Consider the following 27,574-nt stretch of genomic DNA (forward strand, 5'->3'; position numbering starts at 1 on the left):
AATTCATCCCAAGAATTGCAAGCAATTTTTGTTGTTGTTTTTGTTTTTAATTTTATATACCTGGAAAGCATGTTTTTTTCTGTGTTGCCTTGTTTTATTTACCATTTTGTTTGGAAATACTTAAATGAAGTATTAAAGATTTGATTTTATAAACTTGTGAAATTGCAGTTGATGGTGTCTTCACTTACGGAGAGACCAGTGCAACAGAGGAGAAATAAAATAAATGTATTTAAAATCTGCAGTTCCATATACTCTTGATGCTCGAGGTTTTATGTTCCCTAATAATGATAAAAAGTGGGGGAATTAGCTCAAATGGTAGAGCGCTCGCTTAGCATGCGAGAGGTAGCGGGATCGATGCCCGCATTCTCCAGTGTTTTGTCGAACAATTAGAAACTACTAAAACAAAATATGTAACTATTTCAGTTAAATGCTAATTTTGTTTTAATCAGAGCAAAACTGAATTCCTTCTTTCCTCCTTTGGTGTGTGCTGCTAAAAAAATCAAGCTTATTGTAACTGTCTATGTTAGTTCTCTATCCTAACTTTGAGCTGTACCTGGTCAATTTAAGTCAAATTTGGCAGAAAGACAGAATTCTGCGATATGAAGTTCTTACAGGCTTGATGAAAACCACTGGATGAATGAAAGTTAGAGACCTGAATCAGTGTCTCTTCTGCACCTGTCCAACAAGGACATTTAAGAATTTTTGTTCTTCCCCAGCTGTCCGTTCTGGTCCCAACCCAGAAACATAGCATCTTCTTTTACTTTAAGGCTTTTGTGAAGCTGTAGTGTGAGCTGGGTCAGGGAGCCAATTCAAGTTTAAGCATAAAAATTGTTACCAATCTTACCACTTCTTCTAGGTAAGATCTTGTAGGCCTGTGTCCTACAAAAACATGCTGCAGCTGCTGTCTTTTAGCTATGTGCAGGTTACAGTCAACCTAAAATCAAAGGCTTCTTAGCCTTCTCTCCTATTTTTTATTTTTTTTTTGTCAGAATTGCTTTTAGAAGAAGCTAGTGCCTGCCACACTTGTATTAGAGCTTTGGTGATAACCTTGACCAATCTATTTGATTAATTGACTTCAAACACCTTATTAGTTCCTTCTGATCCTTCTCCAGAGGTTCTTTGTGCTGCACTTGGCCCTGAGCCTTCCAGAAGCACCTGCACAGCTTTTTAGGTATTAGTGAGCTAAATCTGCTGTGTCAGAAGTAAGCACCTTAAGGTGTGTGGAAAGTCCTACTAATTTCTTCACATCTTCTGTCAGTTTATGGCTGAGGAAGGAAATAATGCATGCAACTAGCAAAACACTGTTGTTATTCCATTTCTTGGCAGGTCTCCTTAGGCTGAAAACTTACCCTTCTCCTTGAACTCCTGGGTGTTCCTAAAATAGCATGTACAAATCTTAGTAGACAGGACCCCCAGAATTCTCCTCCTGAATACCATTATTCTGACAGCAGATGTGACTTTAACTACTACATACTTATGATGGTGTGTTCTCCTCAGACACTTCTTGCCTTTGGTCTGGCCTTTTGCTTTGCTCAAACGCTGGCTGTTGCACCCTAGCAAGGACTAACAAAGGAGTGTTAACTAAACGTGTTGCAACTCTGATCCCTTAACGAGAAATTGTGCTGGTAAAAGCCCGCTTTATACAAGGAAAAAGATACGTATGGTAACAATTACGAGAGAGTTGGAACACAGAACCACATCAAAAACCTGTGGGTTTTATTATCAGGTTTATAAAGGAAATAATTTAACCTGAAGATGCAGCAGAGTTCTCAGAACAAGTGATGGATATATTGCAGTGGTTCCCTCCTAAGATTTCCTCTCAACATGGTATTTGGAAATTCAGCTCTTCATTAGAAAAGGTGCTCAAATTTAGGCAAAAGCTACCCAAACACGCTCTTTACCCCCATCTGGTTGAGAGGTGGGACATGAACAAGAGTCATGGATCAAACCAAGTGGATGTTTTCTCTGTTATCAAAATACAGGACACTGAGGGAGTGTTTTAGGGTTCAACAGAACATTAAATAATTATTTAAATAGGTCCCCTGTTCAGATTTTATGACTATTTTGAAAATACATTTTGTACTAGCAAATAAAACACTATTTTCCTTCTCAATTTGGAGTCCACAGATGCCAGTCACACTGGGAGCCTGGCTGTAGTTAGTCTATAAACAAGCTGTACTCCTGAAACCTTACAACTTCAATTAAATAGCTTTTTGGTTTTGAGCATTAAATAATTCAAGCTGGTGCTAGGCTAAATGTAAATGTTGTTATAAAGCAGCCGTAAAAACTGAGGCTTGGATGACAGCTTCCACATTGACTGTTAGTTTACCTAATGGATGATGAATATCATGCTTTTTGAGTGAACTACGCATGCATTTTTTCAAGACTATGTGTGGTCTTGCAGTGCCAGTAACAAACAACTGCAAATTGCTTACTTTCTTCAGTCCGTAGTGCTGTATCCAGATGGTAAGTTACACAGCAGCTCTAACATAACGACTTTACAGAAACATACTTCACAAGCGGGATAGAATTGTTTCCCTGACCAGCTATTTGACATACAACCTTCAGTACAATTTCTTCTTTTCCAGAAATAATCCTGGAAGCTGTAGTACCTTCTAGGGAGATAAAACTGGAATTCCATGGTGACTGCCAAAATTAAGAATGAAGCTTGATGAGGCTGACTTAGAACATGGTCTTAAGGGGTATATTATTTGAGGTGTGATGGCCAGAGGATAACCCTGACACATCACCCTCACCTAGGACTTCACACCATCTGCTCTTAGTGAAGAACTTAACAAAACCAGTCACGATTAGGATTGAAGTCACTTTCAAATCAAGTATCATTCCAGGGAAATGAAGCATACCTTTGAAACCAGTAACAGTGGTAGCAGGTGACATTTTTGAGTGTATCAGCTTGTCTTAGTTTTCACCCCCCTAGAGTACCTGGTGATGGCATTGTGTGCTAGAAAAATAGAAGTTTACCTTGCATTTCACTTAGCTGGCAGCTTTTCTTTATAATGTTAGAAAGGTGGCAGATCACTTAAGTCACTCTTAGAGGTCCTTATTTATTACAAATTTCTGCCGGTAGGTTTGTAACTTTTTATTATGTCTTCTGTAGAACAGAACATACAGAAGACTTAAATGCCTTTCTTCTCTGTTGTTGCTGATGTTATGAATGTCAAGTTTCTGGCTGGAACTCTTCTCCCTGATCATACTTCACTGAAACTTTGAATAACTTGGGTTTAAATGAATTTAGATATAACTAACAGCACAGGGTAAATAAAGCAGCAAATGAGGCCATACATGGAGTTTGAAACTGTCACACAGAGTAAGGAAAATATTCTCAAATATGCTAAGTAACTTACTTAGATCTTCCTTTTGCTCTCTGTACATTTCATTAGTGTATGGGTGTTTAAGATCTTTTATGGATTAAGATCTAATCTATTTTTCACTAAGCAAGACTGCTCACAAGCATTACCATTCTATATCCGCCTAACCCCAAAGTGGCACTTGTACTCCTTGATTATCAAAAAATAAAAACACAGTTGGAAAACAAGTCAACAATTACTATGTAAAAGATGCAAGAGCCACCTACTGGGGTTATTCTGTAAGTGACACTGTGAACACTAAACTGAATAATGTTTTTGGTGTTTTTTACTTTAATAGAAATGTAAATAGTCATTTTAGATTTTAACTCCTTTCCAATTTAACTTACAAACAAAACTTCCTTCAATTTCCTAGAACCCTTGATTTTACAGATATACAATTTAGTTTACATTTAAAAGCACTGGATAAACAGAGCAATCTATATTCAACAGTAGGAGTCTCCATGTTGACAAACAATTTTAACTTCAGGAATTTGGGTGCTGTAGCTACACGTATCACTATGTTTGCATCCTTGGGCTTTGTTTGTACTTTTTTTTTTTTTTTTTAAGGACAAAGTCATCTTTTAAAAATTAAGAAGCATAAGAAAAATTCATAGTGCTGTTTTCATCTGATAAATGGAGGTACCGAATAGAAAAGGTAGCCTTAGTAAAACTATGGGAGTGGAATAGCAGGGGAGAAAGTCTTGTGAACTGAGGTAGTATTTCACAGGCCAGGTAATGTCCATGGAAAAAGTATACAAGTGATAGCTTTCAAAAGTTAAGTGAAAGATAATTGCTTACACTTGTACCAGTCTCATATAAAAGGTAATTGAAATAAAGGTTTGTTACAGCAGGGAAAGGAAAGAAGGGGTCACAAGATGGTTACTTTTTAAACAAAATACATAGCTAATACAATGGCAGAGAAGATCCCATAAAACGAGTGCCATTAGAGAATCTGATTCCAGCCTTTAAAGTAGTTTGGAATTTTATTAGACTCGTGTTTCTAACATTTTTAAACTGTTGGACAGAAGTACAGCTCCTCCCTTGCATTTAAAATGAATCATAGAAAGCTCAATTAAAGTTAAGCAAATACTATCTTGCTCATACATGTATAATACATGTAAACCAGTAGGCAAGAAAAAACAGGCTCTAACAGGTTGTAAGTTGCCCCCTCTTACAAATCAAGTATATTCACTTCATGTTGGATGCAGTGGCACAGAGTACTCCTGCACTGTGCATTCCCTTATTTCAAACCTTTTAGCCTGAAATAGCTTAGTGACCAGCTGAGTTAAGCCCAGTGATGACTGCACTGAAATGAATTAAGGGGACTGCACTGAAATGAATTAACTGTTTAAATTGTAGCAGTTAGTGCTGACCAATGGCTAAGGGCATTTATGACTCAAGCTGGGTAGAACTGGGGAAGATTCTCTAGTCATGCACCACTGGGAGCTCATTTCTTTTAAGACTTATTGCATGGTATTGCAATAAATAGGGGTATCCTAATTTATCCAGTCATATTTAAGATTGCAGTAAGAACACTTAGCTTCAAGTAAGAGATACCTGCCTTTTTTACCTTGAGGGTAACAAAGCTTACCTTGGGGGTAACAAAGCATACTAACACCTTTTATGCTCTCAGATATCTTCAGAGAAATTACAAAATCGTGTTCAACACAGTGTATATTTATTTTCATTTGAAATTAATACTAAAAACACTTTTAAAAGTGTCAAATAACTTTATTTCAGATTACAGCAAAGTCAAGTTTCATTTATCAAAGTCATTTAAGTTGAATTTTTACAATTCATTCTGAAATACAAATCGTATTGTTAGCATGGTCTAAAAAAACATGGCAGTTACATTTGGTCAAATGTAAATAGCATCATTCAGCTAGGGAGTTTAAGACCTTCGTAATGGTTATTACTATCAGCGCAAGAGATTGAGTGGCACTTCTTATAGCAAGTGATAGTTCCAAATCTTGAAGATCTTGCAGGCTAGCAATATAGTAAATAAGGTGAAGTAAAAGCCCTTACAAGTGGCTTGCAAGGAAAGACTAACTTATAGCAATCTAACAGTTTTTCCAGTCACAGTCAGGAAGTCATCATCAGCCAAGGCACGAAGTGCTTCCTCAAACATTTCCTTAGTGACAGCCTTAAAGAGAAGGGATAAATCAAGTGAAGATGGAGAAGAAAAAGGACAACAAAAACAGCTTACTTCCTGCTACTTTCCTTATTAGGTTTTCCCACCTCACACCTGCAAACTTTACTTATTTTTTAATTTGAGATCTGTCTGGCTGGTGTGGAACACTGGCAAAGATTCAGAAATTGGACCTCATGCAGTGGAACTGGTTTTCCAGTTATATTAAGAAGTTCAGGTCTCACTTCTCCTTCATAATGTGATGTTAGGACAAGTTGATTGGCGAAAACACCATGCTTTGAAATTAATGAAAAATGTAAAAACAAACCAGGGAACTTACCATGTCAGACTGTGCTCGGAGATCCTCAAAAAGCTGTTGGTATTTCAAAGCTGGTGTTTTTCCCTTTGACTGGATAAGCTTCCTCAAGGCTTGAGCCAACTCCTCTTTTCGCTTACGAGCTGTTGCACTCATTCCTTAAAACAAAGTAAACAGCCTTTAGAAATAACCTAAGGAGGACAGGTTAAGTTGCATTTTCAAATGACAAAAACCCCATAACATCCCAGCTTTATCACTACAAAACCACAAACCAGTAGTGAGAATGGATATGTCCACAATGCCAGTCCTTGGATCAGTAGCAGACTGCTTCAGAGCTTCCCGATGGAGGCGTTTCGCTTCTTCTACGTCAATTGTTTCGACTTTCTCAGAAAAGCGTACTTTAGCATGTGCTTCCGCCAGTCGGATCAGAGACTCAAGTTGTCGAGGATATGCAGAAACCATTCCCCTGCCACTACCAATCTTCCTCATGTCCACATATGCCTGAAAGGAGACAGGCATTAACTATTCCAGTAAATCCTGTTATTGCTCTTATTTTCAGAGTCCCTTTCACCCCCCACCTGTTATCTCAGACTATCAGCAACCACAGAAAACCACTCAAAACTCTACTTTTGTTTGTGTACCTTCACAGTTCCTGCACGATGAAGAATAACTGCATAGATACATCTTTTCCTGATAAAGCAACTGAGCTGTAACGGACAGTTTTGAATGTGTATGTGTCTATGCTGACAAGATACTTCATTACAGTAGAATTTTATGCTTTTATAACATTGAATCAAGGCAACACATCTGAAAGTAAGCACAGAATGGCTTCCATACTAATCCCTCCTTCCTTTTAAATCCTTGTGATTTGTTGATATGTTTTACAGAGAAGTTGTATATATAATCAGAAAGCACACATAGTAGGGGATTTTGCCATTTTTGAGAAGTCAGCGAAGCCTTGGAACGTTAAGAGCAGTTACTTTACCTCAATAAGGGCCTGGCTTGCTTCTTCGCTTAACCTGGGATTTACATAACAACGAGCATAGGCAATGTAATCCCTCAATACTGCCATGTCCATGTATTCCTCCTCCATCCTTTCTTCACTTTGATAGTACAGCGAAACCAAATGGCGAGCAAGACGCCGGTCGTAGGCTTCATCACGTGGATCCAACATTAAAAAAATCAAGTCAAATCTGGAAGAGAGAAGAATCCAATACTTAATGTATTTACTGTCTTGCAATTTAAAGTAGTCTGCTTTATGATTTTTCACTTCACAAGTAGAGTCAGGAGTTACTGCATGTTCTATTAAACTGAAAGATACTTCTAAAACGCTGAAATTCAGAATATCAGGGTTTGGACTTGCTTTCAACATATGTGCCTGAACATTTGAAGATGAGATGCTCTGTGAAATTCAGTTCCCTTGTTCAGTGCTGATGGCTTGTTTCTTTTTGTTTGCTTGTTTTAACCAAACAAAGAACAAAATTACTGCTAAAGGTGCTGCACTGAAATGCAACAGCAAACAGGGTGCATAGCTATCTAATTATTTTATGCATAGAGTATGCAGATAAAATAAACGAAAACACTTTTTTCAGTTCAAACCTGAAAGAAGAAAATACTTTGCAAACAGTAGGTACACTGTAGATTATCAACTATAGGTTGATGTGAATAAGAGTTTTAGCTAGCCAATCGTGTACTTAAATCCATACATAAACTTAAATCCAATAAATGATGAAAGTGAGACACTGCTCAAACCTGGCTTCCTTCAGTACACCCCTACTAAAGTACTGTTTGCCACTGACAGTGGCTAAATTAAACAGCCCTTAATTGAATTGTAAGCAGTAGGTGTTCTCAGAATATCCAGCATACCATCCATGTACTTCAGATTTCCACTTATAGGAACTCCTCAAAGATGGAATTGCAGCACAAGGTTTAATTTTGTATCAGCAGACAGTGAATGTTAACAGCTATCATCCAAAAAGGATGTCACTGCTTGCTCCTGACTGAATTTCACAGAATAAAAATAAGCAGGCACAGAGCTTTAGAGTCTTCCACATCCAGTGCAAGTTTGCTAAATGGCAGTGTTTCACTTAAAACTTCTGTGGGTCTAAGAAAAAACATCCTGGAGTTTTGTTCAAGCCATCAACCACTGTAAGTTTCAGGATAGCTCTTCTAGGAGGTGATCATGAGACAAAGGAAAAAACAACAGCAACTAACAGAAGTAGATGAAGAGATCCCTGGAGATCTCACCAGATGATCTGATCAAGATGTATATACTAGAAGGCAGCGTTCCACTCATGCAGGAGCTATAATTCTGATTTTACCGTACTGAATCAGTTTCACAAGAGGAAGTATAACATCTCAAAAATGAGACGTGCAAGGAGGAGTTCAGTACCTTGATAACAGTGTATGAGGAAGCTGGATGTTTTCAATAGTAGTCTTTTTTGGATTCCATTGTGATTCTATAGGGTTAGCTGCTGCTAGGATAGATGTACGAGCATTTAATTGACAAATAATTCCAGCCTGTCAAAATGAAAAGCAGTTGTGAAACCAGAAACTTCAAGAGATCACTAGTGTTACTGAACAGGTTCTGTAATCAAAAATTCTATTGTCAAAGTAAGTAAATCAAGAAGAAAAAAGTGTCAATAATATTAATAATTATTTATTAATAATAATTAATAAAAGCATTAATAATACAGTTTATGCTATGAAAGCAATGTTCTTATGTAAATGAGATATGTTACATAATTTAGAATTCTGGTGTCAGTGGATCAATCCTATGTACCAACCCTTGTTCTTCTGGTAACGTTAGGGTTTTAGCTGCTTAGCAGACACCATGCTTAGAGAAAAGAACTTGGAATTGAACAGACACTTACCTTTGCAATGGATAGAGTCTGTTGTTCCATTACTTCATGCAGAACTGATCTTGTGCTTTCATTCATTTTATCAAACTCATCAATGCAGCAGATGCCATTGTCGCTAAGTACTAGAGCGCCTGTCTGAAGAACCAGTTGTCGAGTTTCTGGATCCTTCATCACATATGCAGTGAGACCAACTGCACTTGAGCCTTTCCCGGATGTATACTGGCCTCGAGGAACCAGGTTATACACGTACTGGAGCAGCTGTGATTTACTAGTACCAGGATCACCACAGAGAAGAATGTTGATCTCTGCACGGAAATTGCCTCTTCCTGTGTTAGTGAAATCCTTTCTTGACCCACCAAAAAGCTGAAGCAGAATGCCCTAATAAAAAACAAGAAAGAACTCTTTAGTCAAAACATCAACTCACATATAGATAACAGAGCCAATCTAACTGTTGAACTGAACCATAATAAACTAATAAACTGAAACAGTGTTAAAATTAACCTGGACATGAAAAATGACACTGGAAATTAATTTACAAGTCTAAAAAGGGTTTGTTCTTTACAGACAGCCTCAATTGCAATTAATTGCAAATATATCACAGCTTCTAACTTAAGTTTCAAGTTATATTTTTTCCATATCTAGTCCAAAACTTACGTAATCAAAAATTTGGTAACTAGTTCTGATGACAACAGAAAAGCCAGAAGAGACTACTGTTTACCGTGAGACTGTGTTTTATCTAGGACCACAGTATTATTACCTCTTTCTTAAAAAAAAAACAAAAAAAAAAACCTCTGTTTGTACCAGCTTTTTGTTCAAGACAAACCAAGTATTATTTTTTTTAATTTTTTTTTTTTTTAAAAGAAAAACTACTGTGTTCACGAAAGGACCAACATAAAAAGTTCTCTACACGCTCATAACAAGGTGTTTAAGGTTTTTATTTCTTTGGAATGTACCAGTAATTCCTCCTGTATACTTCCTGAAGAAAGTCAGCGATGGAAGTTTTAGTAAAGAAATTTTAGTAAAGAAATAAAAGCAACTTAATTCTGGTATTTTGAAAATATTGAAATTACTAGTATAAACATATACTTTTAGTTTTATGAGTTAGCTAGAATTACCAGAGAGGAGTGTTCCCTCCCACCAGATTTATCAGCTTGAAACTCTGGTATTTCCTAGGTATGTTTTTTTTGTTTGTTTGTTTTGGTTTTTTTGTTTGTTTTTAAAATATTTTCTTCACCAGCATGTATATACACTAAAAAGTCATTGACTATCACTTCTTTTCATTGACAAGTATGTGGCAGTTGGAAATAGGAAGGAAAAGGAGGAAAACTGTACACTACTTCATGGAAGGTTTCTACACAACTTCTTACAGTACAGAAGAAACCTTGCAGCACAAGCATGGAGTGAGCTATTCATATTAGTTCTGTTCTTACTTAGAACAACTTCCAGAGGTTGCACTCCAAAGCATGTCTATTTCAGGCACTTTTTAAGTATTAGTGACAGAAGTTTGGGATGATGTTGAAGGAACACATTTTGGTCTAAACCTGAAGAATGTCCCCTGTTAGAAGAGTCCCTACCTAACTTCACCTGCTTACACCCAATGTGCCACACTGGTGAGGAAATAACAAAAAAAGAGAGACAGTGTTCCCATTTCCGTTTCAATTTCATCACTGCATGGCTTTGAATTCAACTTAAAGCCATTTCAGCAACCTGTGAATTATGATAATACACAAGTCCGTGAAGAAAAATATGTAAGTTTTTTTTAAAGAGGTTTGTTCCAGTGTCTAACATTGCTTTGAGACCCACTACTGAGTTTATTTTCCCAGTTCTGATGCCCTTCTACCTTTTCAACACCTTCCCTCAAATTAAGTCCTGAACAATGTGAAAACAGTGATACCCTTATAAATCAACTCCTGACAAGACCAGATGTGTCAAGGACTGCTCAAGATCCAGGACTTTTGTTCATTTGTTTTTAAATTTTGAAGCCTCATTTCTATAGCAAATAATAATTACAAGTGCATTTGCAAATAAAAATTTACAAGACAAATACAGAATTTAGTTTACCTTTTTGATATCTTCATGCTCATAGATACTTGGGGCCAATGCTGAAGAAAGTCTTTCATATATGTCTGCTTTCTTAGAAAGCTCTTTCAGAATTTCCACACGTTCCTCTGTAAACATTTTTTGCTCTGTTTCCTCATCAACACCATGCAGGCGTTTTGCATCAGTCTTGCGATAATGTATGACATCAATGTGGGTTTTGTAGACAGATTTTACAACACTGACCCTCGGATTAACTCGAATTGGGACTGCCCTGTAGATACCTGAACACAATTAGTGACAGCATTAGATATAAAGGTACTGTAGATACAGATACAAGATACAAAGAAACATAAAAACTGCCAAACTGAAAATTTTACATTTTTCCTTTGCAAAGTAAAGCTCTTCAAAACAGGCTAAATACTTGAATCAGTTTATTTCCCAGTACCACTAAATCACTTGGAAGCTGACAGGGTATAGATGACTGAAGTATCTTCTGTTTTTGCAGGTATGTGTTTCAGCACTCAAAAAAAAAAGCCTTCTCAGCAAGTAAAATGCTTAAGCATTTCTGAAAAAAGAAAATTTAAGGCTTGATACTTTTGAAAGGCCTGCTGCTTGAAATCTGAAGTCAGTGATTTATCCTTTTTGTTAAGCACCAAATTTAATAATAGGTTTATAATGCATCTGTAACCGCTGGTACTATGGCGGTTGTCTTAAAACAGTGTTGTTTTTTTTTTTTTGTTTTGTTTTTTTGTTTTTTTTGTTGTTGTTGTTTTGTTTTTTAGATAGTTGTAGTATCACAAGACTTATTCTATGTTACTACTCTCCTGACAGCAGACACTATTTAAGATGCTGCCTCCTCACCAACATGCTCAGAAGCACAGAATTGTTGAGGCAAAAAGGGACCTCTCTGACAATTGCTTGAAGACACACACATTTAAAAAACAAACAAACACCTTTGTCCTTATGTTTTGTTAACATTTCCTGGAGGAAAAAAAAAAATATCGAGTGCCTGTTTCCTTATGCATTGTCACCGGGCACCACTGAGAAGAGGTGTCTAGCTCTTCTTCATACTCTAGCTCTATGACTCTCTCCCACCAGGTAACCATAAGCACATTTTAAGATACCTCGAGCCTTCTCCAGGCTGAACAGCCCCAGCTATCTCACTCAGCCTTTCCTCATTTGACAGAGGCTCCACTTCTCAAAATCATGGCCCTTTGCTGGATTCACACCAGTACGTCTATTTCTCCCGTGTATCAGAGAGATGGTGCTCCAGATGCAGCCTCACCAGTGCTGAACAGAAAGGAAGGATCACTTCCCTCGACCTGCTCAAAATACTCCTAAATGCATCCCAGGAAGCTGAATGGCAAATCAATCACCTTATCTACCAAACACTGCTTCCAACCATTTTTTTGCAGGTTTACTGAGGCTGCGCTCCATCACACCATCCAGGTTGTTAGCGAAGATTTCTAACAGTACTCGGCCCTGATTTTTAATCCCAGGGTACACTTGTGGTGTGGTGACAGGCATCCAGCTGGACTTGTGAAACTCATCACGACGCTATGAGGCTGGCTGAACTGCCAGATTTTAATCCATCTCACCACCCACTGACCTAACCCATACTTCATCAGTTTGCCTGTGAGGCTGTTATGGGAGGTAACGATGAAAGCCTAGCTAAAGTCAAGCACAAACAACATCCACTGCTCCAGCCACCTCATTGCAGAAGGCTGGTATCCACTGTAAATTCATGCTACTTCCAATCACCTCCTTGTCCTTTGTATGTTTAGAAATGCCTTTCTGGACTACTTCTTCTATCACCTTCCTAGGGGTCAAGATGAGGTTGACTGGCCTGTAGTTAGCTCCCCAGGTCCTCCCCATTGCCACAACAATGACACTGGCCTTCTTCAGTCCTAATGAATCTTCCCCAGTCACCATGATCTTTCAAATATAATTGAATGGTCTTACAAAGACACTGGCCAGCTCCCTCAGCACTTGCGGGTGTATCTCATCAGGTCACATTTACCACAGATCACTCGTGCAGGTCTATCTGCCTGTAGACTTACGCTATCTGGATCTGTGAAATGGCTCATCCACAGCATTTGGAACTGCATCCCACTCGTGGTTCCCTTAGCTGATTTGATTTTAAGTGAAGCCTCACAAATACTTGAAACAAACAACTGAAGGTGGCAGATTATGGCTGCAGGGGGCACACAAACATCTGGAAAGAAAGAAGTATGCTGCATAGCCGTTTTTTAAGCTACAAACAAGCAGATGTAGGTAACGCTATACAGGTCAGGCTAGATTTCCATTTCACAGAATTTGTTGGATGCACATTACTCATCCTATTAAGCACTCAACTCTCAGGCATACTCAGATTAAACTGCTAAGATTCAGTGAAGGTGGATGCAAATACTCAAGCCAGATTTTACCTGTGACGTTAACTCTGTCGCCTGGTTGAACTTTATCAACGAGGTCATTGTGAGCGAACAGCGCCACTGTATGAGGCGTCTGCCCAGCTGGCATATCTTCAGGAGACTCCTGCAGTTTGATCTAGCACAAATAAAACACACTGAAGTTTAGTTTCAGAAAAGGAAAAAACTGTCCACAAGGCATTACAACAGGATCTTGTATTCAGTCTTCTGCGTCATTTGGAATCAGGAACGTTGCTCACGAGCAAAACATCTCCAAACAGCAAAACTGATTGGTAATAAAAAGATATGGTGAAAATTAAAGTTCTGTTAATTATTACGGGTATGGCTAAAGCGCTGTTTATAGAAAACGCTCATCTGGTTCAGATAGAAGTGGGCATACTGTATGTAAAGGGGCTTCCATTTGGAAACATTCAGATATGCATACGTACTTCATTTCATCTTTTCACCACACTTCTTCTCCAAAGTATGGACTACACTTTCACTAATTCATTCCAGATGTGAAAAGGGGGAAAAGCACTTTGCCCTTCTTCAAACCTACAGTCTCAAGAAACACACTGCAATGCTATTGATGGTATTAGGGGTTAGGGAGCAAAAACTGAAAACTTTCATTTTAGCCACTATCAAAGCGCAACATACCATCTGTTTGTCAGAGAACATGGATCTGTTGTGAATCAGGGCCATGCTGTGCGTTGTGTTACAGTGCTTGCATACCGATGGTTCAGCAATCCTGCCACGATCAATTTCTACTCTTGTGGTGAAAGCGCAAACCTGGCACTTAAAGAACGCTTCTTGCATCTCAGGAATTAACTGGGAACTTCTGATGACCATGCCACTGATGGTAATAAGTTGATCGATATCTACAAAATACAGATACTTATGTCATTGTGTCACGCTCTTTAAAACAGCCTTTCAAATTCCACATTATGTTAGTTTTTAGGTGGGAATTCGGTGGGACATTCAATTACCTACCAGTACTATGTCCAAAACAAAACAAAAATAGTTTGTGCAGTACAAGTATACTAATTCACATCAGCATTCATACAAAATAGTCTTCTGCACCTGAAGAACTAAGAATGTAGGTAGTTATGTCAGAAACATTTCCTTTACGGATATGTTATTCAGCATTTGGGATCTAGAGCACTAACTTCCAAAAGAGACGTATATAAACTGAAGGATATGAGTCTGAATGTACTACAAGTCCAGTTCTACACAGTCATCGTGTAAGTTCTGTGTTAACATTAAATAGGTTTATATAATTCCTTAGGATTGTTTTTTAACATGGCAATCAAAAGTTTACCTTCAGGATTCAGACTTCTCATGTTCCTAGTCTTCAGCGCATTATATGGCCGTACTTGAATTTGATGTTCTAATATGGAATCAGGGTAACGATCAAAAAAGATCTCATTTGCAGCCATGTCAAACGTTGGGATGACTTCCTGTATAAAACAGGAACATTTAAGCTTAGAAGTTTAAAAAATAAAAATAAAGAAAAAACAACAACACCACCCCACATCACACACAAACAAAACACAAACCTCACAGAATGAAGTATTTTTGCATAAAGCATTTTAAGTGTTGCTGATCAGCCAGGAACGACAAGAAAAAGGTAATGCCAGCTAAGCATTTCCTACATAACAGGCAACTCACTGTTTAAATCAGGTTTAGTTATTTGAGCATTGCAAAAGCAACAGGTATAATACTTAGGACATTGCAGTTTACCAGCTCATTTTATATTTATGATAGACTCACCGTAAGATACAAACTGTAAGTTTTAACCACTAGGAAATAAAGCATTAAAATGAAGAAATTGAATACAGACCTTACACTGAACATAAAAAACCCACGTTGCATTTAAACAAAAATATTGGAAGCTGAAAATACAAAAAGGCCTCGTAACAGCCAGAAATCAAGCGTATTACTTCACCTGAGGATAGCAGATCAGTTGTCTGTAAAGATTTTCATCAAATGCTCTTAAATGGTCACAATTTACATTCAGAAATGGTTCCCCGACCATATTAATCTGCAAAATATTTGAAGAGAAAACTTAGCTCAATAGCAGGTAACGTCAAAAGAAAAAAAAAAAAACTACATTTTGCTATGTTACAAGTACCTCTTCAAGGCGCTGCATGTAGCGCGGCTCATTAAGATCCAAGCCGATGTCTTCATCCTCTTTAGCCAGCGGATCAATGAAACGCTGAAGAAACCTCTGGATACCCAAGGTGGCAGGGAAAGATGTGTGAAATTGAGTAGTACATGCCTCTACTTTGTATGAAATTTAACTTGTGTGAAATAAATTAGCTCTTCAATTGGAAAAGAAGGAGGAGGAGCTGTTGGCCTACCTGGAATTTTTCCTTGCAGGCGGTGACGTTCACATCGGTCCCCCAGATAACCAGCTTCTGCCCCAGGGATTGCTCACTGGCTACCAAATCCTCAGCCGGCTGCAGGGAAACAAAGGAAGCAAGTAGAAATATGAGCAGCCGAGCTAAAAAGAAGCAGTTCAGATAGAAAGCGTGAGGCGATGGCCTACCCCGTCCGAGTGCAGGTCGACTTGTCTGGCTTTGCGGGCCGAGCCCAGGTCCGGCCGCTGCCTCAGCGGGGTGCCGCGGGCGCCGCTGCGCGGGGTGCCCTCCACCCGCGAGCTGGGGGTGCCGTACGTCAGCGGGGAGCTGATGTCGAAGTCGAGCGGGATGGCTGCGGGGAGAAAAGGGCTCGGTTAGCCCCGTCGCGGAGCCGTGTCGCGACAGAGCCGCGCCGAAAGGGCTGCGGGTACCCGAGTGCCGGAACTGCGGCGGGCTGGAGAAGAGCGCGTCGGCGGCGCCGGGGCTGCGGGCGTCGGCGGGCGGCGAGGTGGGCAGCGGCTGCAGGTCCCCGGGGGAGGCCGAGTCGTCCGGGCGGCGCCTCTGCGACGGCGGCGAGCGGGCGTCTTGCGCTGCGACACAGCGGCCGTTAAACCGTTAAGCGCCGTTAAACCGTTAAACGCCGTTAAACCGACAGCCCCCCCTCCCTTCTCATCATCCTCCCCGCTCCCCTTCCCTCCGCAGCGCACTCACGGGTCGCGGGGTTGCTGCTCCGGCCGCGCTTGCCACCGCGGCGGCGGCTGGGCGTGGAGGCTGGCGACGACATGGCTGTGGCAACACGGCGGCCCGCCGCGGGGTCCCCGGCTCAAAATGGCGGCGGCCGCCCCCCAACCCGTCAGCGCCGCTTTCCCCCCCGCAAGCCCGCCGGGGTCCCGCGCCGGCCGAGTCACGCGCGGCCCGTCTCGCGCGCTTTCCGCCCAATGGGCGCGCGCGGCGCGGCGGGATGTCCCATCGGCGGCAGGGCGGGGGGGGAGCGAGAAGAGAAGGAAGGGTGGGGGGGGGAAAACGCAGCCCGTTAGATCACAGCGGCGGGTTTGGTGGGGTGCGCGTAGGGACGGCGGTACGCTGCGGGCCGCCCATCATCCTGACGAGCCGTAGGAAACGCCGCACATGCCTCACATAATATCCGCCTCCCCCTTCAGCCTGCAATGGACCCACCCCCTCTCCGCCAAATTTCGCGGCAAAACGCGGCCGGGCCCGCCCATTCCGCCTCCAGCAGAGGGGGGGGCGGGGCACCCCATTCCCCACAGTGCAGGCGGGGCGTGCATCCCGCTCCACCCCTAACACCCCCCCCCCCCCCACTGTTCCGCCTTGGTGGGTGCCGGGCGGCATGGCGGGCCCCGTGCCGGGCGCCCTGCAGCAGCTGCAGGCCTGCCTGCGCCACCCCGACCCCCCCGGCGCCGCGCTGCGCGCCTGCGGCCTGCTCCGCGCCATGGCCGAGGCCTGCCTCGCCTGCCCGCCCGGCGCCGCGCAGGGTACGGGGGGGGGGGGGGGGGGGGGGGCAGCGCGGGGGGGGGGGCAGCGCCCGGCCCCCGAGCCCCATCCCTGACCCCCCGCCCCTCTGTGCCGTCCCCCCGCAGCGCTGCACGCGTCGCTGGTGCTGTCGGCCGAGCAGGGGCTGCCCGCCTTCGTCTGCCGCTCGCTGGGCGCCGAGGAGGTAGGCTTGGGGGATGGGGTGGGGATGGGGGCGCTGCCCTAAATAAACACGGGGGCGCTGCCCTAAATGCTGCCCTGAACGCCGCTCTCGTTGCAGTTCCGGGAGTGCCGGGAGGAGGCGCTGCGCTTCCTGCGCGTCTTCATGGAGAAGGTGGGCGGCGGGGCGCACCCCTACGCCCGCGGCATCAAGGTGGGCGCTGCCACGCAGCGGGCTGCTCCCTAGTGTGACAGCCTTTTTTTTTTTTTTTTAAAAAAAAGTCCTCAAAGTGTTAGCAGCAGAAGGTTTGGAGGTGTAGGTGAATGCATCGTTGTCTCTTGCTTTTTCTGCGTTTGCAAGTGTCATAACCTCTTTTTCCTTCCCTACCTAGCAAGCTTGTCTTAGCGTGTATACAAAGGATAGGGCAGCCAAGTGCAAGATTCCCGCTCTGGAGCTTCTGATCAAGGTAAAATGCATTTTATAATCTCTCTTTTTTTTTTTTTTTTACCTAGAAAAATCTGTTGTGTTGCTATACATACATACATATATATATATATATATACACATATATACATACACATGTATATATATATCACAGAATCACAGAATTGTCTAGGTTGGAAGAGACCTCAAGATCATCGAGTCCAACCTCTGACCTAACACTAACAGTCCCCACTAAACCATATCCCTAAGCTCTACATAAAAGCACAAGCTTTATCAAGTAGAAGATCCGTAGTCCACAATAACAAGACATCATTAATACTGTAATATTAGATCTTAACAAAAGATAGGTCTTAATGAGAGATTGTCATTGGCATTCCTACAGTAAGTCGCTCAGGTGCCAAAGTGTCATTCCTTTGCCTGATACTGCAAGGCACAGTTACTCTGGAGGCAGCTGCAGATTTTCTTACCCAGTTTATCATGCTTCTTTAAGGAGAATTTTTCCACTTTACTTGTATACTTAAAAAAAAAAAAAAAAGAAAAGTGTATCTCATGTAACCTGTTAAAATAGATTAGACACAGGATGTGAAAGGTGCAAAGGAGGGCCTCCTTCAGAAGGCTTGTTACTGTGTGCAGCAGCAGTGTTGTTTCTTGTTTATTCTAGTTGCTCCAGAATTTACGAAATTCCCATCTTATGGAAGAAATGAAAGTTGGGGAGATCTTTAACAAATTTTATGGGGAGCTTGCAGTTAGAAGTCGAGTTTCTGATACAGGTAGGTTTTTGTTTTTCTGTCAGTGTCCTTCGTTTTGTTTGATTATCACCCACAGAAATGTGTAATCAGTATTACCATGGCATGTGCATTCAGGAATGGTAGCCGTTAAGTCTTAAATGTAGTAAAATTTGTTCAGGTCTTCTGATCGTGATCATGCAGTTAAATGTTTCTTAGTAGATCTATGGATGTGTATAAGCTAATACATGGGAACAATTATATATTTGAATTTAGTGGTGGCAATCTGTACAGCATTTTAGTGTAGTTGATGTAAAAGAATGTTTTTGTGTCTGATCTGTTGTTACTAGTCTCTGAATGCCTAAATCCTGACAGTAATTCCAGCTTTCTTGGTATAAACTGACTTAGTTTAGCTAATCTGTTAGATTTTTTTGTCTGGATTCAATGTTAACTTGATGTATCTAAGGCTTACAAGTTCCTATATCTGCTTTATAACAGGTTATTTGTGTGTATAATGTTAGCTTTAAGAGGAGTCCTGGTCCCTACAGTGGGTGCTCTTATCCACAGCAGAGTAAATTCCAGGCTGTCAAATCCCTGTCAAAGTTTGTGTAAGCCCCAGCTTGGTTGCTAAAGCTTGTCATAACCTTATTCCAGCCCTAGTAACTTTTATTGTCCACAAAGCTGCAGCTTTAGCTTAATTCCTGAGTTTATCAGTTCCTACCTTGCCTAATTATATTGTTTTCAAATATTAAGATTACTAATATGAACTATAGTCTGATGTTCTTGGGTAGTTCCAGCTAACATTTTGGCTTGACAGATTCAGCCCTTAGAAAAGTTGCTGTGTCTGCATGGAACCCAATTAGGCTGAACTCAAGCGTAGTAGCTTCTGCTAGATGTTGGCCGTCACCCTGGTGGTACTCAAAAGACTTGGCATAACCTCAAGGCCAGCAGCAAACTTGAATTACTGGTAAATGCTTCTTCAGTGGATATGGCCTTTGTTTTAAAAAAATGGCCATGTTTTTAAAAAAAAGAATACATTAATTAATATGAGATGTGTGCATCTCACATCATAATATGCGGACATGTATATGTTTTTCCCACGTGTTAATCACAAAGTAAAATCCTCAGTCGTGGTTGTCTTCTGGTTGCAAGTTACATAGGAATTGCAGAAGAAATTATTTCAGTAATTAATAATAATAAATTGCTTTCTAGTACTGGAGAAGATCTATGAGCTTTTGGGAGTTTTGGGAGAGGTCCAGCCCACTGACATGATGAACAACTCTGAAAAACTGTTCAGAGCTTATTTGGGAGAGCTTAAAACACAGGTATGTACTTTTCAGATCCTTGCATTGCTTGTTTTTGTTTGTTTTTCCTTTGGTATTTTTGGTTCTGTATGTTTTAGTACTATTCTTACTTAGTACAATGTGTAGAGATCTAACTGGACAATCATAAAGGCTTCCTTGAGTACTGTTAAGGTTATAGTTCTCCAGTTCTGAGAAGTTTTTCAAGTAAATATTTAAGGCCTCAAGTGACCATAAAGGAACAAATTTACTGTGAAAAAAGATGTCACATGATGATCATTGCACTTTGTGCCTGAGCAAAGTTATATTGCCACTCACTGACCGTTTCTGATTTTGGCTCTACTAGCTGCGGAATCCTTGCACTTCAGGTAAATAGCATGCTTCTGCCAACTTTGCTTTCCTATGTTCCATGCTTTTAAGAGGTTAGTGTGAGCTGTCTACGTTTAGCTGTTGTTAGTCTTGGTGGAACATATTTCATGGTTGTCAAAGGATTTCTTACACTTCTGTAATTAAACACCTTCAAATTGTAGGAGGTTTCTGAGAAGTAGGTATTTCTGTAAACTTATGTTCATAGAGGTGAGTGCTGACGTAGCTGTACAGAGTTGGATTATGTTATTTTATCTGCACTTCTGTGAACTGGGAAACCTTGGAGGTAAATTTATTTTATCTTGAGGATAATATTTTTTTTCAATTCCCATTTTTGTTAGATGACGTCAGCTACAAGGGTACCCAAGCTAACCGTTGTAGCAGGATGCCTGAGGGGACTGACTGCACTCATGTACAACTTTACCAAATCTGTGGATGAAGGTACGTAGCTTTCTACATGAAAGACAGTTGAACAATTTTGATATATTTTAACTGTTATACAGCCAGCAAGCATCAGGGTTTCTAGTTTGTACTCAGAACAAATTTTTCCCTGCTGTTAGATGGTTTATGCGAAAGCAAGGCCTATCCAGCCATGTGGTCCTTGTAGTCTGTGTGGGGTGGCTTGGTCACCATGTTTCTGTATGTAAAGGTTTGAAGTGCTGTTTTCTAACCAGAGGTTGGACAGCTGTGAGAGCAGTATTAAAGCTAGAGTGCAGTTTATACAGAGATATGTTTCCTTTAGAAAAGATATCAGTTAAAATGTGGATATTCAGAATAATCAATGAATATAATGTACAATTATTTTATTATTTTTTATTTTTTTTTAGATTTAAGAGTGTTTTGGGAAAAAGCATCTCTGCTTCTTAAAGTTGAATATTTAAGGATTTCCAGTTTATTTCTTCGTGGAAAGCTTTGGATAAAAATATCTTCTATTTTCACTCTATCTCTTGCGTATCAGTAATGAAATACTAATTATTGGATTGTTTCACAGATCCTGAAACTTCAAAGGAGATTTTTGACTATGCAGTGAAGGCAATCAGGCCTCAGGTAGGTCTGCCACATTTTAATTGATCCACATAAATTATTTAGTCCCATTAAGAGGAAGAATTAATTGCATATGACAAATGTTTTTTCGTATTACAGGTTGATCAGAAGCGATATGCAGTCCATCTAGGTAAGACTAAATTATTTCAGGTCATCCTGGGGCGGGGGGCGATACCATTCATGCAAAGAATTTTTCCTTCTGGAGATGTTTATTCTCTATTGGTTCTCTTCAGATCACTCTAGTTTTCTAAGCTGATCAGGAAACAAAACTGGTGTACTTTACCTAGTTTAACCAAATATTCATTTAACTCTTAAAGTCTAATTGGCTTACAGCAGTATTACCCTTGATGCCATTTGCTCTTATGCAGTCAATACAAAACCCTGGTATAAGAAAAGGATCATAGTAGGAGTAGAAATAAGAGGAATGAAGCAAATTAGGCAGTAATAAAGCAATTTCAGCAAACTGCATTGCAGTTTGGTGGAGGAGGGGACTTGGGCCTGACTGCAAAACCAAATCCTTGTGAATTTGTGATCGAGCATATTTATTTGTAACCACTAGAATCCATTTCTTTTTTGCTGCTAATATAAATAATTTCAGAACAATGCTGTGCTTTCCATAGTGGTGTACATTAAAAGAAGAGGATGTTCGAGGGTTGTGTTTATGCTTAAATTCTTAGTGTTTGGATATTGATACTATAAAGGTTACAAAAATAAATTTTTATCTCTATCATGATAGATATACGTACCTAAAGTCATAATATGGACTTCTATCGTTCTGTTTTTAAAAAGCGCAATATAAATCTGGGTTTTAATGAGAATTGTTTTTAAATTGCAGCTGGTTTACAGTTGTTCAGCTTTCATGCTGCTCAGTTTGGTACCCTACTGTTGGACAACTATGTCATACTCTTTGAAACAATGTGTAAATGGTGTGGCCACCCAAATCAAGAGATGAAGAAAGCTGCTAATTCTGCACTGGATTCATTCCTCAAGCAGGTATTGCAACTTCACTCAAATCTCTAAGACTAAATTTAAGTCAAATTTCCTGAAATAGTGGGGGTATTTGGGATATTTGCTGCTTGGAAGTTCAGTGATTTTTTTTTTTTTTTTAATAGTTAATTTGATTGAAATGCTTCATATTACAAGCTGTGTATCTTTTAGGACTTACTGTGTTTGGTGTTTTTTTTTTGTTTGTTTTGTAGTTTCATATGTGGAAATCCTGACGTTTTAGTGTCTCTTTTACAGATGTCTATAATGGTAGCTAAGGATGCTGAGCTACACAAAAGCAAATTGAAGTTCTTCATGGAGCAGTTCTATGGAATCATCAGAAGAATGGATTCGAGCAACAAGGAGTTGTCCATCGCTATTCGAGGATACGGGCTTTTTGCAGCAGTATGTACATGAATTTTGTTCAGATAAAGCAGTTTACTAGAATTGGTTTAAAGCTAAGATTCATACACTGCTCATTTTACAATAGTGAACATCTTGTTTTATAGAAAGTGTTCCTGTTTCTGGATTAAGTATTGAATTTGATTAGCTGCACTGTAAACATGTTATGGTTGAAAGTTACTTAAATGCATACTGAATTTAATGGGACCACTAGATTGTAGTTACTTCTGCTTCTGCACTGGTTCTAAGGTGTTAAAAACATGGACTTCGGGTACAGATGTCACAAAACTTAAGGAAGTGCTTAATCAATTAGGTACAGACGATACCTCCTGAGCTCTGTTTGCATTTTAGATAGCAGAGTCCAGGCCAGCTCTACTCTGGAAGTTCAGACAGTTTCCTACAGAGCAGGAATCTCAACCTGAACACCCAAACTGTGCTGCTAACTGTAGGAGACTAGGAGGTAACCTGTGAAACATCCGTAAATTAAAACCCAAAACCATGCTTATATGCTTGAGTAGAGAGTCAGGTCAGTCTGTCAGGAAGCACTGTTAAGAATCAGTTTCCAATTTTTGTTAGTGGTTGATTGAAATGGGAATATCACAGTAAAGGTTCGATAAAAAACAGTATCTATCAGCAGCATATGTGCTTGATGGTGCTATCCCAAATTTTATACCACAAAATTTGATCCTCTCCACCCACCCCCCTAAGATTAGGTTGTTATTTATTTAGAGAAGGCTAGGACGTGTGACAGCATCTGGTTCCTAGCTGAATCCTTTACATTTTGCTGCCATTTGAGCAGATGTTTTTGTGCATTTGTTTTGCAGAATTTTTAGCATTCGTTATTGAAACCTAGTCTTCTCTCAAGATATGAGCTATTCAGTTAATTTCCCCCAAAAATGAAGTACGTCAAATTACTGAACTGACAGAACAAAGTTAAAAATAAATGTTACACAAGAAAATCACAAGAAAGTGATTTAAATTACATTAAAATCACATCATGTCAATACCAATATAGTAATATATATATATATATACTGTTGATATCAGTATATATTACTATAGTGTTTATATATACTATGAAATATTACTTTTTATGTATAATATAATCCTGCTAACTTTAACAGGAAAAAAATGATCTTAAGGATGAAATACCTGTAAATCTTTAATGTGTTAAGAAGCGCTAATAGTTGTTAGCCTGTTTAGAGTAAATCTTGGCCTAGCCTCAGATGATAGGTTGTGAGGAAGCATGTCTTGCTGTCACTGCACTTAGTAACCTTAGCCAGAACAAATGTTCAGGGATTGATTCAGGTTCAAGGCAAACTCTTTTAGAGTCTAATTGCTAAAATAATTCTGATGTAACAATTGCAGTTTTACAAGTGATAAATGGATACTCTTTATCTTGTTACCCTGTTCTTAGGCAGATTAGATTCAACCTTTAGCTTAACTTCTCTTTTTTGTCACTGCCTAAATTGGTCCATTCTTTTTCCACAGTCCTACCATGGTTTTTGCCTGTAACCTGTTTCCTATTTGTGTACGAAGCTGCTAAATCAGTATTTTATTTTCTATCTCTAAGCCCTGCAAAGCTATACATTCTAAGGACATTGATGAGATGTATGTTGAGCTCCTTCAGCGCTGTAAACAAATGTACCTCACGGAGGCAGAGACGATAGATGACAATCTGTATCAGCTACCAAGTTTCCTCCAGTCTATTGCAAGTGTGATATTTCATTTAGATACAGTAAGTGGAGTATTTAAAGTACCAGTCATTTTTTTTTTATGCAGCTTGGGATGTGTAAGAAGGTAGTAGCTATAAACTTGATACCTGTGATAAAAGGTATTTTTTTAACTGAAATGTGATGACTTTTAGCTCATAGGGGATGAGACAATGTCAGGAGAATACTCTACTAGGTTTTATTTGAATGAAGAAAATGTGTGAAATATACTAAAAAAAAAAAAAAAAAGTTTTTAGAAAATACTAAAACATTTTGATACTGCTACTTAGCATGTTCCGTGAGGCTGATAATTTGATTTTTCCATTGATGCTGTGTTGTCTGTGTTGTAATAAAGGTTTTCTGTATCCTAGCTGAAGCTGGGAAGTAAGGCTAAGGTGGAGAAGAGACTTTTCTTAATTCTGTTTTCAGATTATGGATGAACAGATTATACTGCCGTGTTCTCCTTGTTTGATTAAATTGGTACTTTTCTGATAAGTTTAGGACTGATTCCAGTGGAGCTCTTATCTGTTTAGGAACCACTTGTCATCGTGTATTCCAGTAAACTTTTTTACTATGTTTTTCTTGATGTCTGAGATGAATTTGCTTGCTAAGTCTTCTGCTATTTCTTAGAGTAGGTCATCATGTAAATTCTTGTAATGAAGTTTCTTGCTGAAATACTTTAACATAATTCTGCATGCTAATATTGAACTAGAATAATTGTATCCACTTTTTTTTTTTCATTTTTTTCTAGATTCCAGAAGTATATACTCCAGTTCTTGAACATCTTGTTGTGCTACAAATCAATAACTTTCCACAATACAGTGAAAAAATGCAGTTAATCTGTTGCAGATCTATAATAAAGGTATTTCTAGCCCTCTCAGGAAAAGGTCCTGTTCTCTGGAGTTTCATTGGCACCGTGGGTGAGTCTGTGATATTAACTCTGTTTGTTTTATCCTAAATTGATTAACTAGTTCTAAGAAAGGTTCTCTCTCTTTTTTTTTTCTTTTTTTTTTTTTTTTTTTTTGAAATCCATTGCTTAATCACTTAGGAATTGTATTTAACAGTTGCTTTGGATGACAGCATGTGTTATGATCAAGGGCAGGAGAACGTATTTTTGTGATAATCTGTTTAAATGTAAGACTTAAATTCCTGCTCTGGAGGACTGTGGTAAGAAGGAGCTTTTACAAAAAACGTGCAAAAACCTGTTCAATATTCTTTCAGTTACCCTTGTGAAGTATCACAGGAAGTAGAGTTAGTGTCATCTATTAAAAATAGTATTTTCTGTGCTCTCGAACTTGTACATAGTAAAAAATTAAGATTCCAAATATGCAGTTAGTAAGATACAGTCTTGCAAACATAATAAATGTGGTAGTATTGGTAGCTGACAATTCTAGTAGTTCCCAGCATGCTGAAGTTTCATTACAAGGATTTTTAAAAATGATTTTTGATTTTTCAGTTATTCACAGTGGCTTTTCTCTATTGTGGTATCTTCATTGTTTCCCTGTTCTTTATTGTTCCCTTGTTCTTTAAAGCACTGTGCCAGAATGGATATCCTAAATGCATGTCTGTGAGAATCATTGGGAGTTATTGTCTTTTATCATATGGGCATTATGGAGAATGCCTTAGTAGTCATCACTGCATTCAGACTGGAAAAAAAAAAAAAAAAAAAAAAGAGCCAAAGTGGTTTTGAGAAAAAGTAATAAGATGCACGTTCAAGATTGTTCTTAAATGATAAGTACAACCAAAACCAGACCAATAAATCTAGAGTATTTGCCAGGGAAACAATCTTTTTTTGCTTCTGCCTTATCCTGACAAAATATAGAAAAAAGGGAACTGATTTAATTCATGGCTGACATGAGGAGTTATATGAATGCTATGCCTTTTGAAGTCTGTTGAGGCAATTTTATTTTGTTTCAGTGCATCAGGGATTAATCAGAGTCTTCTCCAAGCCGATGACATTTTCAAAGGTAAAATAATAGTTTAAAAATTTAGATGAAAAATATATTTAATGTATACAATCCAGTTCTTGAAAATCTAGCCCAATAAGCAGGTAAAAGCCTAAAGATAAAAACAATAACACCGTCTGTTTTGAATTGTGGCCCTGTTGTTACCAGTCTCTCGTCCCTACGTTTGCTCAGAATAGTAAGGATGTCCCTCTTGTACTGAACGAAATAGAAGGAAGCATACACTTGTTTTCTGCAGTTCTTCTTTGCCTAGGTCATCTAATAGGGTTGTAGCTAAGATCATTCATCTTTCTTCCAGGTTAACAAGTTTTGGAATTTTTAAAAAATTTTACTCAATGTATGTGTCAAGAGAGAATCCTGTGCAGAAGGAGTGTTTCGTATAACTGAGGAAGAGTTTTAGAAATTTTTTTTGAAAGGATATGGTGTTCTTTTTGCCCTTTTCAGATTGGTTAAATAAGAAAGCCAAATGTTTTGGGTTTCTACCTCCAGAAGTAATTTTATATTGTGCATTGGTTTGAGTCAGGTAGTTACATATGTAGTGTTTGTGAAAAAATACTGTGTCCTTTCAGGAATTTTTTGGAAAAGAAACTTCTGAATCAGAAGACTCCCCTGAAGCCGGAGAGACTGGGACAGGGAAGTGGAAAGTACCAACATATAAGGACTATCTGTATCTTTTCAGAAGTTTACTGAATTGTGACACAATTAAGGTAAAAGCATAGTTAACGCTGAGTCTTATCGTGGCTTTTTTTTTCCTACACTGCTGTAGGAGAACTATTTAAAGGATTTAGTTGGATTTTGTGGCTGGTAAATTAATTGAACAGGGAGGAATTTCAGCTTCCATAGCTGAGAAACCTCTAAAGCCTGATTCTCCAAGTCTTTCAAACCTTGGTTTGTAAATCCAAGAACTAACTCTCATTGGTATTTTAAAACGTGAACATTCTTCCTTCCACGAAGGAATCTGTTTTTGAAGATGAAAACTTTCTAACTGGAAATTCACCACTGAAATCCCTGAGTCGTTTGCTATATGATGAATTTATAAAATCTATTTTGAAGATTATCGAGAAATTGGACCTGACTGTTCAGAAATTGAATGTTCATGAACAGGTGAGATCTGATGACTTGTCCATTAATTGTTGCTATTACAGGGGAACCAAAATCACATTCCTCATTTTGTCTTCTTTACAATTACATAAGCTTCTTATAGTGTCCTCGCAGTAATATTCATAATAGTCAAAACAGTTTCTTCATATTTTTTGATATTGCACTGTAGCGTTAAGAGATGAAAACGCCAGATTCAGAAGTAGTTCACAGAATCTGTTGTTATAGGCTCCATATTCTGGCATCTAGTGTTTTTTTTTGTGTTCACTTTTTCCTTATGAGCAAACATTGTTTATTTTTTCTTTTTGTATTGATGTGTCAACCATGAGTCATTTGTCTGTTTCAGACTGTTTCTAGCAACTAGAAAAAGAGGAAGAGACAGATTATTTATCTGGGGAAAAA

General features: G+C 39.2%; 2 protein-coding genes across 2 annotated transcripts in view; one reads left to right on the top strand and one right to left on the bottom strand.

Annotated features, from left to right (window-relative positions):
• Window positions 1-5,084: 5,084 nt before the first annotated feature.
• Window positions 5,085-16,568, bottom strand: MCM4 (minichromosome maintenance complex component 4). The gene is made up of 16 exons (XM_082755080.1): window positions 16,193-16,568; window positions 15,913-16,071; window positions 15,670-15,833; window positions 15,482-15,580; window positions 15,253-15,348; window positions 15,067-15,162; window positions 14,440-14,578; window positions 13,779-13,999; window positions 13,140-13,260; window positions 10,735-10,994; window positions 8,686-9,051; window positions 8,205-8,332; window positions 6,798-7,005; window positions 6,085-6,313; window positions 5,837-5,970; window positions 5,085-5,511 (listed from the first exon to the last, which is right to left on the bottom strand). Exons 1-16 carry the CDS (start codon window positions 16,263-16,265, stop codon window positions 5,419-5,421), a joined length of 2,586 nt encoding a protein of 861 aa, XP_082611206.1. The 5' UTR covers window positions 16,266-16,568; the 3' UTR covers window positions 5,085-5,418.
• Window positions 16,569-16,844: 276 nt separating this feature from the next.
• Window positions 16,845-27,574, top strand: part of PRKDC (protein kinase, DNA-activated, catalytic subunit) — a 79,319-nt gene continuing 68,589 nt past the window's right edge. The window contains exons 1-16 of the mRNA XM_082752973.1: window positions 16,845-16,974; window positions 17,080-17,156; window positions 17,253-17,345; window positions 17,524-17,598; window positions 18,238-18,346; window positions 19,514-19,626; window positions 20,310-20,409; window positions 20,960-21,015; window positions 21,112-21,142; window positions 21,848-22,005; window positions 22,255-22,401; window positions 23,972-24,136; window positions 24,862-25,030; window positions 26,028-26,077; window positions 26,644-26,781; window positions 27,029-27,178. Of these exons, the coding sequence (XP_082609099.1) occupies window positions 16,932-16,974; window positions 17,080-17,156; window positions 17,253-17,345; window positions 17,524-17,598; window positions 18,238-18,346; window positions 19,514-19,626; window positions 20,310-20,409; window positions 20,960-21,015; window positions 21,112-21,142; window positions 21,848-22,005; window positions 22,255-22,401; window positions 23,972-24,136; window positions 24,862-25,030; window positions 26,028-26,077; window positions 26,644-26,781; window positions 27,029-27,178 (1,674 nt within the window). The 5' untranslated portion in view covers window positions 16,845-16,931. The remainder of the gene's footprint in view (window positions 16,975-17,079; window positions 17,157-17,252; window positions 17,346-17,523; window positions 17,599-18,237; window positions 18,347-19,513; window positions 19,627-20,309; window positions 20,410-20,959; window positions 21,016-21,111; window positions 21,143-21,847; window positions 22,006-22,254; window positions 22,402-23,971; window positions 24,137-24,861; window positions 25,031-26,027; window positions 26,078-26,643; window positions 26,782-27,028; window positions 27,179-27,574) is intronic.

The sequence above is a fragment of the Aythya marila genome (genome assembly GCF_965140915.1).
Source record: "Aythya marila genome assembly, chromosome: 2".
In the NCBI taxonomy this organism is placed as follows: Eukaryota; Metazoa; Chordata; class Aves; order Anseriformes; family Anatidae; genus Aythya; species Aythya marila.